The following is a 16,526-nucleotide window of genomic DNA, read 5'->3' as shown; positions in this document are numbered from 1 at the left end:
GAATTTCAGAGCCCTGCAGAAGAGATTGCATCACTCAATACAGAATAAAGTTCTAACTTCTGAATGGAATGTGAAATACAAGCACAAACAATCTTTCTGGGTTATTCAGCAATATCAATTAAAATCGAAGAGCAAAATTGAACTTTCCTTGGACTAATGACTTGCTTACCCTGTAAAGTTCAGGAATTCAAGGCCATTTCTCATTTTCCCGCAACTTTCTCTGACCGACCTCCTGTTGTGCGTGCTCTAATCTGCGTTGGAAATCACGCTCGTTTCACAAGGGATGACAAAGAACATTTTCAGGGCTAGGAAAAATGTGATCACACTAAGCAGTAACAGTGAAAATTTGTGACGCGATAAGTGAGGTATTTTTACATACATTTAATATGATGTGAATTTACAACGTGCTAAGCGGCAAGAAATCATCTTAATGACAAAATCCACTAAGGAGGTTTCACTGTATTTTCTCATCTCTGGTTAAATTTCAGAAAGGCTATTCGCATATAAATTTATAGAAAAAAAAAGTTATTTTACTCTACTGGTGCATAGGTTAAGGTCAGATAAATGCTGTTTTAATAAGAAAAGTAAAATGTTTGCCACGGTAGCTACTGGAGTGACACTACTCCAATTTTTCAGAATGAAATTGAACATACGCGTTCACATTTCTCGGAGTTAGAAAAATAGCTAACGAGTAAGCCATAGTATGGAAATCTGCGAAAACTGAAGTTCTGAACAAATTGATTGCTGTTTCATACCAGTTTTAATGTGTGTGGGGTCCCCCCCTCCTCCCAACTTCTACGAAAAATCGGATATAACAACAATCCGCTATAGCAAGTAAATTTTTTGCCATTATGAATTCCTGCTATAACGGACTTCCACTGTACATCATCACAGGAAATAGCTCAAAAGGATTTTTCGAGGAACAGAATTTCTTAAGCTCAGGTATAGTCAGGTTGTGCACAAGGCTCTTAAAACTCATTAACAGTAACATCACACTGACTGACTGACTACTATTGTGTGCTGTCTCTTCTGCTGATAAACACCTCTGACAGATGGTATTATGCTGCAATTACTAAAACTAACCCATCGACAACAGATACACAACAGCTAGTATTCCAAACAAGGGACATTAAATCAACATGGCAGTCTAAACATCGATAGCACATCTAATGGGTGTGTAGTCAGAACACAAGAGTTTTATAATCTACTGTATGAGGAGGGCATCTCTGGTATATACAGTATAACTGCATATGCTTGAATGAGCAAAATTTGTACTAAATGCTCAAGTACTCTGATGCAATCTCCAGTAATTATAACCATATCTTTTATATAAAAACTTGACCATGATAGAAAAATCGTCAGACAGTGGGTGGGAGTCGTGCCAATTTTGGACAAGATGCAAGAAGTTCTCCTAAGATTATATAGGCATGTCATGAGAAGAGACGAGTGATCAATTATTAAAATAACTGTCCCAAGAAATGGTGACTTGATCGCCTCAAGGAAGATATGAAGGCCATGGGTGTTAGACCTGATTATGCCATTAACAGAACCAAATGGAGAGGGGTGTGCAAAGTAGACTATGTCTAACCCATACAAGATACTGAGCTATTAGTCTGTATTGCCATGGTTATTGATATGTCTTCCATGTTATGCAACTCTACAACAGCGGTTAGCATGTGACTAAAAATAAACAGAACAAAGCTACTGAAACAAATATTAAAAACAAGTAAATAAGTAATGATAGATGTAAATAGCTGCTAGGCACACACAAGACTTCCTAAACTCAACTTGGGATGTGCTGACTCTGGTATAGTTTCCATTTAATTGTCCTCACTTTTATCTTTCCTATCTATCCCTCCTTAGTCAACTCTCGTTCTTTTTGGACCCTGAAGGTATGATGCTTGCAAAGCCTAAGGGCTATTGTCAAGCCTTTCACAGCCTTACCCTTCTTTCTCAAATATCTTCATTCTTTATGAGGTTGAATCTCTTATTATTTTTCTACAATTAGGGGTAAGGAAGGACGGTTATTTAATTATATAACCCCTTACAACAACTTGCATTACTACCAACTCTATCATCATCAAGAAAACAAATATCCTGTTAATTATTTGTGAATTTCAGAGCTCTGCAGAAGAGATTGTAATGATACAAAGATGATTATTAAAGAGGCAACTGACACAAAGATCATAAATAGGTAAAACAAGGGGTGAAGGAAACAATTACAGGACAGATTTGGAAATTACCAAATTAAAAAGCTGACAACCTAAGTTGTTAAAGAATCATTCATTTTAACAAAGTTACATCTTCTACTTGAGTAATACTGCTTATAATCCTTTAATTTATTCATCAAATTACTTAAATTATCAACATATAAAACAGGGAACAAGGTGGCTACATGATGTTTACAGCATCTTACCTTGCCATTGCAGCTGTAAATAGCCTGATAGCCAGCTCCTTTGAGTACATAGTTCGGGCAATTACACCTCCATAATTTCGTAGAGCAATTTCAGGAGTTATTCCATACAGAGTAGCATCATCAGTGGTTGTTATTGCAATGATGCCAGACTTAGGAAGATTCCGGAAGATAGAGTCAAAATGACGAGCAGCTCCGGTATGACAATTCAAAGATCTGAAGAAAAAGGAAAACACTTATTCACTACACTGAACACATAAAAAAATGTTATTCGTTCCTTGCATCAAAATAAATATAATTTGAAAATATGAAGATCTTTGAAAACTACAGTGCTATATTAAGATGATATCATAAAAGAAATTACATGAGTAGTTGACTAATAATCATTTTGAAAAGACCACCTCTGGTCAAAATCTTAAACTGAAATGTTGGAAGTATAGTATAAAACTTATCAGTATTTCAAAGATAAAAGTTAAAGTAATGTAAAAAATAAAATGAGCCAGGCTGATTAGCTCAGGTGGTAGATCGATGGCCTTTCGAGCCCAAATTGGCAAGTTTGATTCCAGCTCAGTTTTGTACTATTTAAAGATAATCAATGTCAGTCTCAATTCAGTAGATTTATCAGCATGTACAAGAACTCCTGTGGGACAAAACTCTGGTGCCTTGGCATTTCCAGAAATCACAGTCAGTGAGACGTAAAACCAATAACATAATTTAAAAAAGATGAAAGATGAAAGAAAGGACTGGCTAGTGCAGAAACTGCATCAAGTAGGAATGGGAATCCTGTCTGGCCAGGTTTGTCCTTCTATGGTAATGGAGTAGACTGTACAGTCAGTAGCTCTATGCCGAGTGATGGGCGGCAGAAAACAATCCAACCCTGAAAGAGCCAACGGCTTCAGCAGGATGAGCTCCTTCTAAAGGGTGGTAGTCCCCAAGTGGAGGAAATGCCACTGAAACCCATTGGGCAGCGTCTGAACTCTTGTTAGGTGTGGCTGCAACAACCAGGGTCTGTTCTGCACATTAGGAGCAGCTGTACTCATACAGCAAAAGGCAACAGAAAACAACCCCAGTGTAATGTTTCCCAGGAAGTTCTTATGGAGAGAGTACACAGAACCACAACCCCTAGACCCAGGTAGTTAAGCAGGCAAGGCGTGCTAAGAATCCCCGGGTGCAAAGTAATTAAATCGAGATTTCGTATGGCCACTAGGAATGTTAGAAGCCTGTATGTGGCAGGAAAGTTTGATAACCTGGTACAAGAAGCCAGATGAAATCAAATTCTAATATTAGGAATAAGTGAATTACAATGGCCAGACTTGGGAACTTGTCATTATGAACAGCGAACGCTTCATTTAGTACTTTTTCTGAGTTGAACCGTGTTGTTGTTTTCTGTACATTCTGCATCTGCATCATACAAAATATTTACTGGAATTAGCGAGCCATGGTCAAAATTGGATGAACAAGAACTTCAACAGATATGTTTCAAAAGAGTACGCCAAGGTCACATACTTTCACCTCTCCTATTCAACCTCTACACAGATCCCATATTCAAAGAAGCCTTGCATAATACTGAGCTAGGTTTGAAAGTAAATGGAGTCGTCACAAGTAATATTAGATATGTAGACGACAACACCGAAGGTCTTCAAGAACTGCTCAGTAGAATTAGCCTCATTGGATTAAGACATGGTCTAAACATCAACACCTACCGAGCTCGATAGCTACAGTCGCTTAAGTGTGGCCAGTATCTAGTAATCGTGAGATAGTGGGTTTGAGCCCCACTGTCAGCAGCCCTGAAGATGGTTTTCTGTGGTTTCCCATTTTCACACCAGGTAAATGCCGGGGCTGTACCTTAATTAAGGCCACAGCCGCTTCCTTCCAATTCTTAGGCCTTTCCTATCCCATCATCGCCATAAGACATATCTGTGTCGGTGCGACGTAAAGAAAAAAAAATCAACACCACAAAAACTAAGTTCATGGTATTTAGCAGAAGTAATCATGAAGCTGCCTCCATTTCATTAAATACATTGAATGAGTAAGTCAGTTCACAAACCTTGGGAGCACCATAACAAACAATCTGGGTCCTGAAAAAGGATCACAAGGTGTACTGAGATTTCTAGATCATCTTTCCAAAAGATTAGGTCATTTTTTTGTGATGATAATCTGTATCTCAAACTCGGGAAAGAGACGTTGAAATTTTACACCGGGTCAATACTGCTTTATAGAGTAGACTACTGCTTTATAGAGTAGACATTTGACTGTCAAAGCTTCCTCCATGAACAGATTACAGGCCTATGAAATGTGGTTACTTAGCTTATTTAGGCCATGTTCTATGAGGTAGAAAGTACGGGCTTCTAAACCTGATATTACAAGGCAAGATAGAAGCCAAGCAAGGAGCTGGTAGACCACTGATGTCATGACTTCAAAACATCAAAGTCTGGACTGGCATCAACAACACTGAACAATTCTTCAGGTTAGCTAAAGAAAGGGGTGCTTTCTCCAGGGTGATCGCCAACGTCTGGGGTACCGGATATGACACTTGAAGAAGGAAGAAGGGGAGAAAGCGCAGCTTTCCAAGAGCCGAGTACTATCTCATGTTCTAGTTTGGAGTCATCAGGCTACAGACTTTTGAGGCAGCCATTCATGCACCCTTCCCTGTTCTAACATCTTCATTTCTGCATAACTACTACATCCTACATCTATTGCAATCTGTTCATAATATGCTTTAAGCTACCCCTACTATTCTTACACCCTACACTTCCCTCCAAACCAAACTCAACAAGCCCTGGTTGTCTATCAACCTACCACTTTTTTGGACAAAGTTTGTAGAATTGTGCCCTTTCCACCCATTTGATTCTGTCTTGCTTCATTTGTGATCCGATCTACCCATCTTACAATCAGCATTCTTCTGTAATGCCACAATTCAAAGGCTTCTATTCTCTTCCTTCCTGCATCCACCCAAAGATTTAAACTCGTATTCGTTTTTCCATCAAGAATCGACCTTAAAAAAAAATGCACATCTTTAAATGACTGTACTGAGTCATCCATCATTTCTTTTAGTCAATGAACTTAAAAAACTGCTTATTAAACTCTGTTTAAGTTAATCCACAAAGACAAGTAAAATTTGATGAAGCTCTCGCCCCCCTATTCTCTACTATGATCCTGCTTTCAAGATGCTCTTGGCATGACTCCCTTCATACCGAGATACACGAGTTCTAGGTACTATCTCAACTGGAAACATATTTTGCTTTCATGTATTTTTTTTTTCATTTTTTTCATAAAATGGTCTTAAAATACATGGAGTTAAAGTTAATTCAATGTCTTAACATTTTTTACAGGGCGCGCGTTTCAGGTCATTATGGCCCAACACTCATGCTTATTCATTGGAGGTTATGCAGTTGACGGGTTATTTATGCAACCTCAAGGAAATAATAAAAAAAAGGCAACAGAAAAACATATCCATTGTTAGCCATCTATTGTCTGTAAAAATTTAATATTTCTGTTGTTAACCCTTGTCTAGTCGCACGAAAATTATTACGTTACTAGTCGCGCACGGAGGTAACCTCCGGGGTTAAAAATGCATGTCATTTTCATCCTTTGAGATGTTGTTTTGGCATGTTTGATTGCAGAATTTTTCGGCATAATTAAAAGAATTAAAGAATTAAAAGTTGGTTTGATCTAAAAGCAGAATACTGTAGACCTTAACTATGTCGAATGATCATGTGATATTAAATTAGTGAGACTCCCCATTACCTACGACGATCACATCATATGAAATATGAAATATTTTTCAAAAATAAGTTTAGAAGAACAAACAAAGTCATCGACCTCCAAAATAAAAAATTATGCACTAAAATATAAGGTAATTTACTTAATTGCACACAGAGGAAACGTCCAGGCGATGTCACTCTTCACAACAATGATCCCACACTCATACACAGGATGCACGATCGCGCCGAAATGCTGACAGAACGAGTCCAAATGAACAAGGAGAAAGGTATAGGGATGGGGAGATCCACAGTTCAACTGGGAAGCTCAGTACCGTGCAAAATGTAATCGGCCCGGAGGAAATCTCCGTGAGCGACTAATTAAAGGTTATTAAGTCTGTGTGGACTTCAGTTTTATCTCATCAGGACAAAAAAGATTCCATAAAGGAAAAAACAATAAAATGAAAATAAGAAGTTGTAGATGAAATAAAGGAAAATTTGAGAAGGAATAGTTGGCTGTTAAGTTTGTGGCAGATTATAAAAGGTGTACAAATTGTCTGCATTGTTAGAGAAGAAAAGCTGGAGAATTTTGTGCAGATTAGTGGTAGTAGTGGTGGACTTGCAAAACTTTAAAATGTCTACAGATGAAGAGTTACATATAGCACTTCTACAGTGGTTCAATAATTTAAAAAAGGAGTGGAAGGAGTTACCATCACTACTACGATGTGTACAGAGTAAGACAAATTGTTCCATGAACTGGATTACGGTATTCATGTTTTTTGATTTTTCGAATATATTCTGCCCTTCATTAGCCAGAATAACTGGGAGTTCACTGCAATGTGTAAGAATAAAAATCACACTACAAAACAGTGGGTGGGTGGAAAAGGTGGTGATTTTTAAGAGGAAATACAACTAGGTAACCATCCTCTCTGAACAAATTAAATGGAGCAAAAATGAAAATAAAATAATTTATTCAGGAAGCAAATATGAAAATGAATTAAAAAATTAAACAAATATGTTAGTAAGAAGAAATGGATACACACACATGAAAATAGAAGTAAGTTCCCTGAGTAACAGAACACTTGACATTTATATGTACTTGATAAATCAACCTTCATACATAAAGTAAATGATGAGATCAGAAGCATTATTGTTAGCAGTAGTATGAGTTCGATTGTTGCCTACAAGCTAAGGTTCCGTCTTTAGGCCAGAGAGATTGGCGCACTCTGTGAGGATGTGGGCCACAATGAATTTGGCACTACAAGAATACAGTGGAGTGTTGTCCCACTTTAGGAGGTAAGAGTGAGTAGATCTTCCATGACTTATCCTCAGCCTACACAAAAACTACGGCCTCTCTCCAGGAAAGCTGGAAGGAGTTGTCTTCTTAATTGGTCTCAACTTGTTGGGAGTTTGGATAGCTAGTCACTTGGACTCCCAGGTCACTAACATGGTTTGGCATAGCTGAGATCATCATCATCATCATCATCATCATCATCCTGAATCAGCTCCAGTTCTCCGGGTGCGGTGAATGAGCGCTTTCCATTCTTCCATAACCTGTTGCAAATCTAGACCTCATTCAGTTAGATCATTTCTAATTTGACTCATCCATCTCTTCCTTGGCTGACCTCTTGACCTTTTGCCTTTGATTTCCTTCTCAAACCATACTCTAGCTGTTCTTTGTGGGTCCATTCTTTCAAGACGACCAAACCATTAAAGCCTGGCTTTGACACAGATCTCACTAAGGGATTTTTTCACTTAAACAAGATTGCGTATCTCATCGTTTCTTATTTTGTCACTCCTCATTTTCTTAATCATAGTTCTTAAGAACATTTCCGCTGCTTGTAGTTTCCCCATATTTCTGCTGGTGTGGGTGCAGGTTTCTAGACTGTATGTGGTTAAAAGTATAAAAAAGCTTCTGTAGAGTACTAATTTTGATTCTAATGGAACTTGCTTTATCCCATAGAAGTTTTCTTACAAGATGATAAAACTGTGCTCCATTCTGTACTCTACTTGTGATTTCTACAGTGCTAGTGCTATCTATTGTTACTACACTGCCAAGTAATGGAACTGATGGACTTGTTCCAACTTGGATACATCTAGAGTGATGTTAGCACAGATGTTCTGTCGATTAACAGGTAACACTGTCATTTTGGACTTGCTTATCTTGAGACCAAATTGCTTGAATATAGCATTCCAGTCATTCAGCTTCTTTTGTAGTTCAGCCTCAGTATCACCCCATCATCCGCAAAGGCAAAAGCTCTAAACTCAGAGTTGTTGAGTTTCTTAACTCTTTTCATTATTTCATCCATTACAATGATGAATAAAAGTGAGGATAATGCGCTGCCTTGTTGTACACCCTGCTTTATCAAAAACCCCTCCGAATATCCATCCCCTATTTGGGCACAACTCTAGCAATGGTCATAGAGCATTTAGACTTTATTAAGTAAAGCAAATAATGTAGATCTATTCTGAAGGCATTTCCAGATTTTTGGTCTCTGTACACTATCATAAGCCTTCTTAATATCTAGGAAACCTTTAGCTTTTGTTTTACACTATATTGCTCTTCAATACGGATTAATATGAACTAATATGAACTAATTCTCTGACGATTTTCAGAGACGCCGAGGTGCCGGAATTTTTGTCCCGCAGGAGTTCTTTTACGTGCCAGTAAATCTACCAAAATAAGGCTGGCGGCTCTGAGCACCTTCAAATACCACCGGACTGAGCCAGGATTGAACGTGCCAAGTTGGGGTCAGAAGGCCAGCGCCTCAACCACCTGAGTCACTCAGCCCAGCGTGGGAAATGCTTTGATGGGTTATTATGGCTCTTAACAATAACGTACTACACAGAGAGGTAACATGTTCACTATCTGCTAAATATACTGAACAACTATTTACAGTTAATTACAAGTTCACTCATTTGATATTCCATTCAATACATTTCTTACTTCACACACTCCCTGTGGGAGGGGTCGGTAGAATAACATAGCCAGTATCGCCTGATTGTCGTAAGGGGCAACTGAAAGGGGCCCCAGGAGCTCTTCTTAACTTTGGAGCATAGATTGGCAACCAACGGGGTGCTTAGCATAGTCCTGGTATTGCTTCCACTTACTTGTGCAAGGTCCCTCAATTTCATCTATTCTATTCTATACAACCTCCTTTGATCAACTCTTGTTCTTATCCAATACCAATGGTTGCAAGGACTTCTTCTTTATTTCTTCATGGGGCCTCTAAATATTAGTTCCTAACTAGCATCGACCTCCTTAAGATCTTTTGCTACCATGTTTTCCCTTCATTCCCACCTAGATATACCTGTTCCCTTCACAAAGCTGCAGGTTGTTCTTATTGGGTCTTCTTGGAATTTTTCTCTCTCTTCATCTGGTAGTCCTGATGATGATGGTGATGATGATGATGCTTGTTGTTTTAAGCGGCCTAACATCGAAGGTCATTGGCCCCTCCTGGTAGTCCTAGAGTGGAGAGTCTGAGTCTACCCAGCGCCTAACATTCGAAAAGTATGTGTTCGGCTGATTCCTCTGCTTCATTGCATTTCCTACTGAGCCCTTAGTGAAGTGCTCATTTAATTAATCAGCCATTTATTCAAATATACAGAGAATATTTCATTTTATTAAGTACTAGTAACTGGCAGGAAACATTATATTCAGCAGCACGTCGCAATTTCTGCAGAGAGCTTGGAGCTCGGATTTGTTGCTCGCCAGCAACGTTTGGAAGGTGGAATTTCGACATGATGTACACAAAGCAGAACAGGGAAACAATAGAATTCCAACGGACGACATTTCGGATGCCTGGCGAGAGGCTAGGGTCGCCTATGAGAGATGTTTGAAGTAAGCGTCAGGTACGCGATGTGTTGAGCCAATGAAACGATAGAGCCACTGTCGATATGGCTAGGCATTGGTCTAGGGAAGAGATGGCCCCAATCGAGGATACGATGGCGTCTTCGAGGACGAGTTAATAAAAATGACGACCGCGTCAGTTAGTTACCCTATTATTAGGCGAGATTCTGTGCAGGTAACATCTTAAGAAGAAGTTTTTATTTGCCCGAGTGATCATGTGGGGACTTGTAAAATTTTGTTGGAAGACACTCAGTCTGCATTTGATATATTCAAGTTTTCTAATACTGCGAGAATGGCATTTGACTTACGATTACCAGAGGGAGAGAACAGTTCCATTTAATTATTTCAAAATGCACAGTAGCCTGCCTGTGTAAATAGTTTTCCGAGGGCATAAACTTTACAATTTCCAGTCCAGCCTTTTATAAATGGGAAATATTTGACCTAGTTACGGGAGCAGATGTGAGAAGCGGTTCCGCGACTGAATGGGAACTGGTTTCACGGTCAGTGGAAATTATCCCCGGCTGTAGTATTCTAGTAACCGGCAGGTTGATCTTGACCTAGTTTCTATATCGTGAACGAGGGGATGTTTTAGACGACATCCGGAAGCAGCAGCAATGGAAAATACGACATCACCTTTCTACCCCTCGATGGAGACAAAAGGACTGATCTGAAGGCAGCATCACCATCGATGGCTGGCTAAAAACGAGATGGGGTCGGCTGTCTCCTGAAGACGGACGGCCATAAGTCAACGAAACAGATGAGTACAGAGTTTTTAATGTAATTATGTGAGTGTGAACATGTTTAATGTTGCAAAAGGGGATAGGGTAGTTTGATATTTAATTTCAGTAGATGTAGCCTTGTTTGGAAGGACTACGTCCTATTTAAAGTAAATGATGGCAAGCTTGTTAATGTAAATATAATTGTAACGTAAATGTGGACCACAGCTTGCTTTCTTACATTTTATTCTGATTTATTTAGCTGAGTGGTTAGCATCATTTCTTTTACGAATCAATCTTTTATTTTAGCCTTATATATTTTTTGATTTGTTTCGCTTTGATGTTTGAGATGCAGTGTACATCTCGGGGCTTAATTGTAAATGTAAATAAGGATTCAAAGTAAAGTCAGGAAGGACTAGACTAAAGTATTATCAATGGAAGATCAAAGTGTACGGAAACATGCAGTCATGTTTTCTGGGATTTATGAATGATGTGTGAATGAGAGTGTGTAAGATGGTGGAGTGAGGATCCACAAATTTGTTAGCGTATCTTCACGACTATTTTGTATATCTAGGTTGTAAATTAGTAATTGATTCACGAGTTCCATGAACGCTGTTTCGTATTTCGAGTTCCGAATATTAGAATAACATTTCTGTAAAATTTATTATTATTTTCATTATTATAAATTTATTATTATTATCATCAATACGAGTTTCTCGCTATGTAAGATTGAGATATTTCAGTAACTTTCCGATGTTCAGACATGATCGATTGTCAATGTGGCAATTTCTTAGTTTCAGTTTATCATATTTATTACAGAGTTGGCCACTTTATTATTCATGTTTACTTTGAACACGAGTGCTTTGATTCGTGACCAGCGTGGTCTTGTTTCTTTCCATACAAGCGAATGTTAGACGACGTCCTTCATATTTCTCAAGTTTTATGCAACTTTAGGACACGAGATGTTATTTGTGTGATATTGAGTAAGAGGACGCGTTCCTCATCTGAAAGGCCCGCATTTTCTTGTTTATGTGACTTGCCTCGGGTAGACTGTTGAGCAGCGTGTGTAAAGGGTTGGACCCTGCAGTTTTGGTATTTGCTGCTTTATTTTTGGGAGACGTGGATCTCCACTTTGAGTCATTCTGCTGTGTGTTGGCGAGGGTGGTATGTTTGTGTACCAAGGAGAGTTTTATTTGAGCGGCCTATACTTCGTGATTTTATTGTTTCTGTCCATGTCTCTACGGTTGTTGCAGTTGACAAGAGAGTTATATCACGACGTTTGTTTTGGATATGATATAACCGCACTGAGGAATATCTTTTCCAGGATACAACGTTGAATTATGTGTTGAAAGGTAAAGCCTACTCTGTCATGTTTTTTATGAATTTGTCACGTAATTTCATTTCAGGAATCCACGTTGATTTGTGCGTGATATTGTGAAGTCCACCAGTTTATTGATTTTGTGTCATGTAATTATTTTTCAGGAACCTGCGTTGAATAGGAAGTGTTGCTTAAAGTGTAATAATGTTTCCTTTTATTTGCATTGAGGCTTCGAGTGGATGCGAGTTGCGTGAATGCTGCATGCTGTTCTTAGTGAGCCCTGGAAAATATGACATGTTTTGTTTCTTTGAATGTATATATTTTGCCATTTATGTGATTTTGATTTTGTGTGGTTCCGGTCCACATTGATTGTTATGCTCATGAGATTGCTCATGACTCAAGATGTACATATTTTGTGCGTAGGATGTTTTAGCACTCAGCGTTACTGTATATATATATATATATATATTGCACAGTTAGGTTAGTTTTGCCTCCCCCCCCCCCCCCCCCTTTTGCGCATTATATCACGTCTTTTCTTAAGGTTAGGGACCCACTGCAATGTCAAGTGTGCAGAAATAGGGAACATACTCATCTATAGTTAAAAGTGTTAACAAAAAGTATAGCCAGGAGCATGGTGCGAGCACGCAAGCCCATGTGTTAAAATTAATGAAACTTCAAGATTTGATTTGATATGTTAAGTATGTGTGTCGGCGTACATTGTCAATTTGTAATATATTCCGATTCTCAAGATGGACTTTATCCAGCTGGGGAAAAAAAAAGACAATCTGAAAGTCATGTAAAATCTGGATTATTTGATACTTTTTCTATCCTTTTAAATATTTATCTTATTTATTTTTAATTACAGATTTTCCTCCAAAACTGACGCCATGCATCGCCTTGCTTTATTTGTAGTTCTTAATTGATCTCACCGTGTCCGTATTTAGTTATATGTTCCCCATCAAAATCCAGGGTGTATGTATTTTAGGGCATTATTTTATCATAGTTTGGACTGAGCATGCCTGGGATCGGCTGACTAGTCTGGGGCAAATTACCTTGACGGTAGAAACGGTGACACTACATATGTTGTCTCTTATTACTCCAATTCTATGTAGGTGTTTTTTCAGATGGCAATGTCCTGTCAACAGTTCTACTACCCATCTTATATTTTCTCTGCTGAGTTTCAACAGTTCTTTAGTATGCTTCTTGTTTGGTCCTTTTATCAGTTCCTTTGCAAGTCTGCATCCTGGAGTATTTTTCCAGTTTTCCAATTGTTTCCTTTGTACCCATTTTCCTATGTAATGTCAGGCATGTCCATCCCGCATACAGGTTCTAGGCCTACAAAATGTGTTTCTGCCCCTTTCCTGGCCAGTTTATCTGCCTTTTCATTTCCTTCTATTACCTGCATGCCCTGGTACCCATATTAGTTTGACAATGTTGTACTTCGAGAGCTTCACGAGAAGTGAATGGCAATACCAGACAATTCTGGATATTATCCGGACTGCCTCTAGTGCCTTGTTGGCCGCTTGGTTGTCAGTAAAAATGAAAATGTACTTATTCCTATAGTTCATTTTCAGATTTTCTTCAAGACATGTTGTGATAGCTATCATTTCAGCTTGAAAGACTGTAGTGTGTCTGCCCAGGCTCATCTGGATTGATCTCTCAGGTCTTCCCCTGTTGATCCCTCCTCCTGTGCTATCCACAGTCTTTGAGCCATCAGTCCATCACACTCTATCTTCTTTTTCAGTATTCCATTTGTTAATATCCCAGTCTTCTTTATTTATTATCTGGGTCTCAGACGGTTTTTCAAAGTTGTACTTTGGTATCATATGATCAGAAGGAATGTGTCGAATTTCCTCTGTTAATACTCTGTTAATTTTACAGTGTCCTAGATTGGGTCTTTGTCTTCGAGCATAGAAATAGAGAGGGCGCTCCGTATGTTTCTACCGGCCAAGCATGGCACCAACATCAAGCTCTGAGCGATCAGCTGATGTAGGACAAAACAAGGCGGTCTTCCATAAGAGGAGCATTGCGGAGTGTTTTTAAATCCGGATTTAAGCGTGCTGCTTATGATTAATTGATTTAAACTATTGAAGATGGTGATAAATGCAATTCCCTAGGAATATTTCCGTTCCTTTTTGTATGAAAAGTGTTAAGTATCATTTTATAAGTGTGATATTCTGATGTGTTTATGTATCAGTTAAGCGATAGGGTGATGTGAATATTTTCATAGTGCTGCAAATAATAAACTCAACAAAACATACCAATAACCTGCATTTATAATAATGCCGATTTTATGCTGGTTGAGCCTTACAAAACAAGAAATGTGACCGATAATAATGCAATCGTCCCCACAATAATTATCGTCAAAGATGATGATGCTTGTTGTTTAAAGGGGCCTAACATCGAAGGACATCGGTCCCTAATGAAACGAGATAGACAATAGGATTTAAGATAATTATTTTAAAACGTATCCACTGACTGGAGATTAAAAAAAAATGGTGATGAAAAACGGTTGTGAGATTTAAACAATCAGTGGATCTAATTCACAATGCCTTATTTCTAATAAGGTAATAGAAAATACAGGTGACAAAGGAATAAGGCATTGCCTGGAATACAGATATATATATAATTCAAGTTAGAAGTTAAAATAACACATTAAAATACACAACACAAACTAAAATACAGTCAATGAGATAAAAGCACAGTTAAAACAAATACACTAGGACAAAGAACATCATTACACATGATAAAAAAGACCACTATACCTCATAAAACGGATTACGAGGTCTGCAGACTGCTCACCATTGCGCAGGATGAGGGAGATGGTACGTGGGAATTTTAGACTATGGCGCAGACCAACCAGGTCCACACACTCCGTAAGGATGTGTACCACGGTAAGATGATCGCCGCAAGTACACACCGGAGGGGGTTCTCCTTTCAATAAATGGGAGTGCGTTAGTATACCGTGGCCGATCCGAAGACGACATAATACCACTGCTTCCCTCCGAGAAGTCCGAAGAGTAGTCCTCCATACCTTCATTGTACCTTTTATCGCTCTCAGCTGAGACATCTGGTTATGCTGCCAATATATCACTTGATGGAATCTTGTAAGGCAACGGTGGCAGTGTTACTGCCTCCTTTTCAGCCTTATCTGCTAACTTGCTTCTCTCTACACCCATGTGGCTTGGGAGCCACAGAAACATGATTCTGATGCCGGCATCCGAACACCCGACCAGCAGGTTCTGGATCCGCTGCACCAGAGGGTGTGCCCAGGGAAACAGGTATCAATAGACTGTAGCGAACTCAAGGAGTCAATACACAGAAGAAAGTGTTGGCGCACATCACACAGTGCATACTGCAGAGCTTCACGGATAGCATAGAGCTCTGCTGTGTACACAGTACAGGTTTCCAGGAGAGCAAAAAGAAACCTATCAGTGTCGACAACGAATGCACAGCCCACTTTAGTGTCTGTTCTCGAGCCATCCGTGTAAACGACGACTGAACCTGGATACCGGCCAACAACAGACAGAAAGAGCCTCCGATAAATCGAAGGGTCCTTATTTTCCTTTGGGCCAGTGTGCAGATCCAGAATTATTTCAGGTCGTTGTACTACCCATGGAGGTACCCCACTTGGTTGTCTGACAAGGCAAGGAACCGAAGGTACGTGAAACAATCTGCGACTGCTATCCAAGCGTATTCCAACCGGCCACGTTGCTCGAGGACAAGCAGTGTACAGCCTATGGTGTCCATTGTTGAATACTCAAGGATAGCTTGGGTGAAGTGGTATCTGTCGCAATTTTGCAGCATACGACAGAAGGAGCTGCTGGCACCTCAGGTGTAAAGGTGGCACACCAGATTCAGTGAGCAGGCTAGCTAAGGGGCTTGTTCGAAAAGCTCCCGTAGCCAACCTAACCCCGCTGTGATAGATATTGTTCAATCTCGCAAGAATGCCGTAGTCTAACGTGGATAAAATATGTGACCTACAGAAGCATAGGAGCACCGTGCGGTCAGGTCCCCAATTAGTGCTGCTAAGAAACTTCAGTAGATTAAGTCTCTTGGTGCATTGCACTTTTAGCTGCTGCACGTGTGGCTCCCACGATCATATACTATCGAAAAGGAGCCCAAGAAATCAGTAAGTGTCAACTACAGGAATAGAGACATTTCCTAAATAAAGCTCAGGATGTGGGTGAAGAGTACGTTGCCGACAAAAGTGGACAACAGAGGTCTTTGCGGTGGTAAACCGAAAGCCATGTTTGAAGGTCCACTGCTCCACTCTCCTAATAGCTTGCTGTAATTGTCACTTTGCGACTGCCATATTACGCAAGCTATAGTGCAAAGTAGTCCACATATAGCGACGGTATTACTGCTGAACCAGCAGTAGCAACAATGCCATTTATGGCAATTGCAAACAGAGTGACACTAAGAACCGATCCCTATGGGACTCCATTTTCCTGAACGTAGTACTGCGAATATGTCCTCCCTAATCGGACATGGAAGACAGAGGGACAAAAAATTCACAATGAAAAAT

General features: G+C 39.4%; 1 protein-coding gene across 4 annotated transcripts in view; it reads right to left on the bottom strand.

Annotated features, from left to right (window-relative positions):
* Nucleotides 1-16,526, bottom strand: part of LOC136858051 (TRMT1-like protein) — a 131,381-nt gene that overhangs the window by 71,403 nt on the left and 43,452 nt on the right. For all 4 annotated transcript variants that reach the window (XM_067137289.2, XM_067137290.2, XM_067137291.2 and 1 more), the window contains exon 3: nt 2,417-2,629. In XM_067137289.2, the coding sequence (XP_066993390.1) occupies nt 2,417-2,629 (213 nt within the window). The remainder of the gene's footprint in view (nt 1-2,416; nt 2,630-16,526) is intronic.

The sequence above is a fragment of the Anabrus simplex genome, chromosome 1, assembly GCF_040414725.1.
Source record: "Anabrus simplex isolate iqAnaSimp1 chromosome 1, ASM4041472v1, whole genome shotgun sequence".
Classification (NCBI taxonomy): Eukaryota; Metazoa; Arthropoda; class Insecta; order Orthoptera; family Tettigoniidae; genus Anabrus; species Anabrus simplex.
Note: the sequence above shows the minus strand (reverse complement) of the source record. Positions and strands in the feature narration are given on the sequence as shown.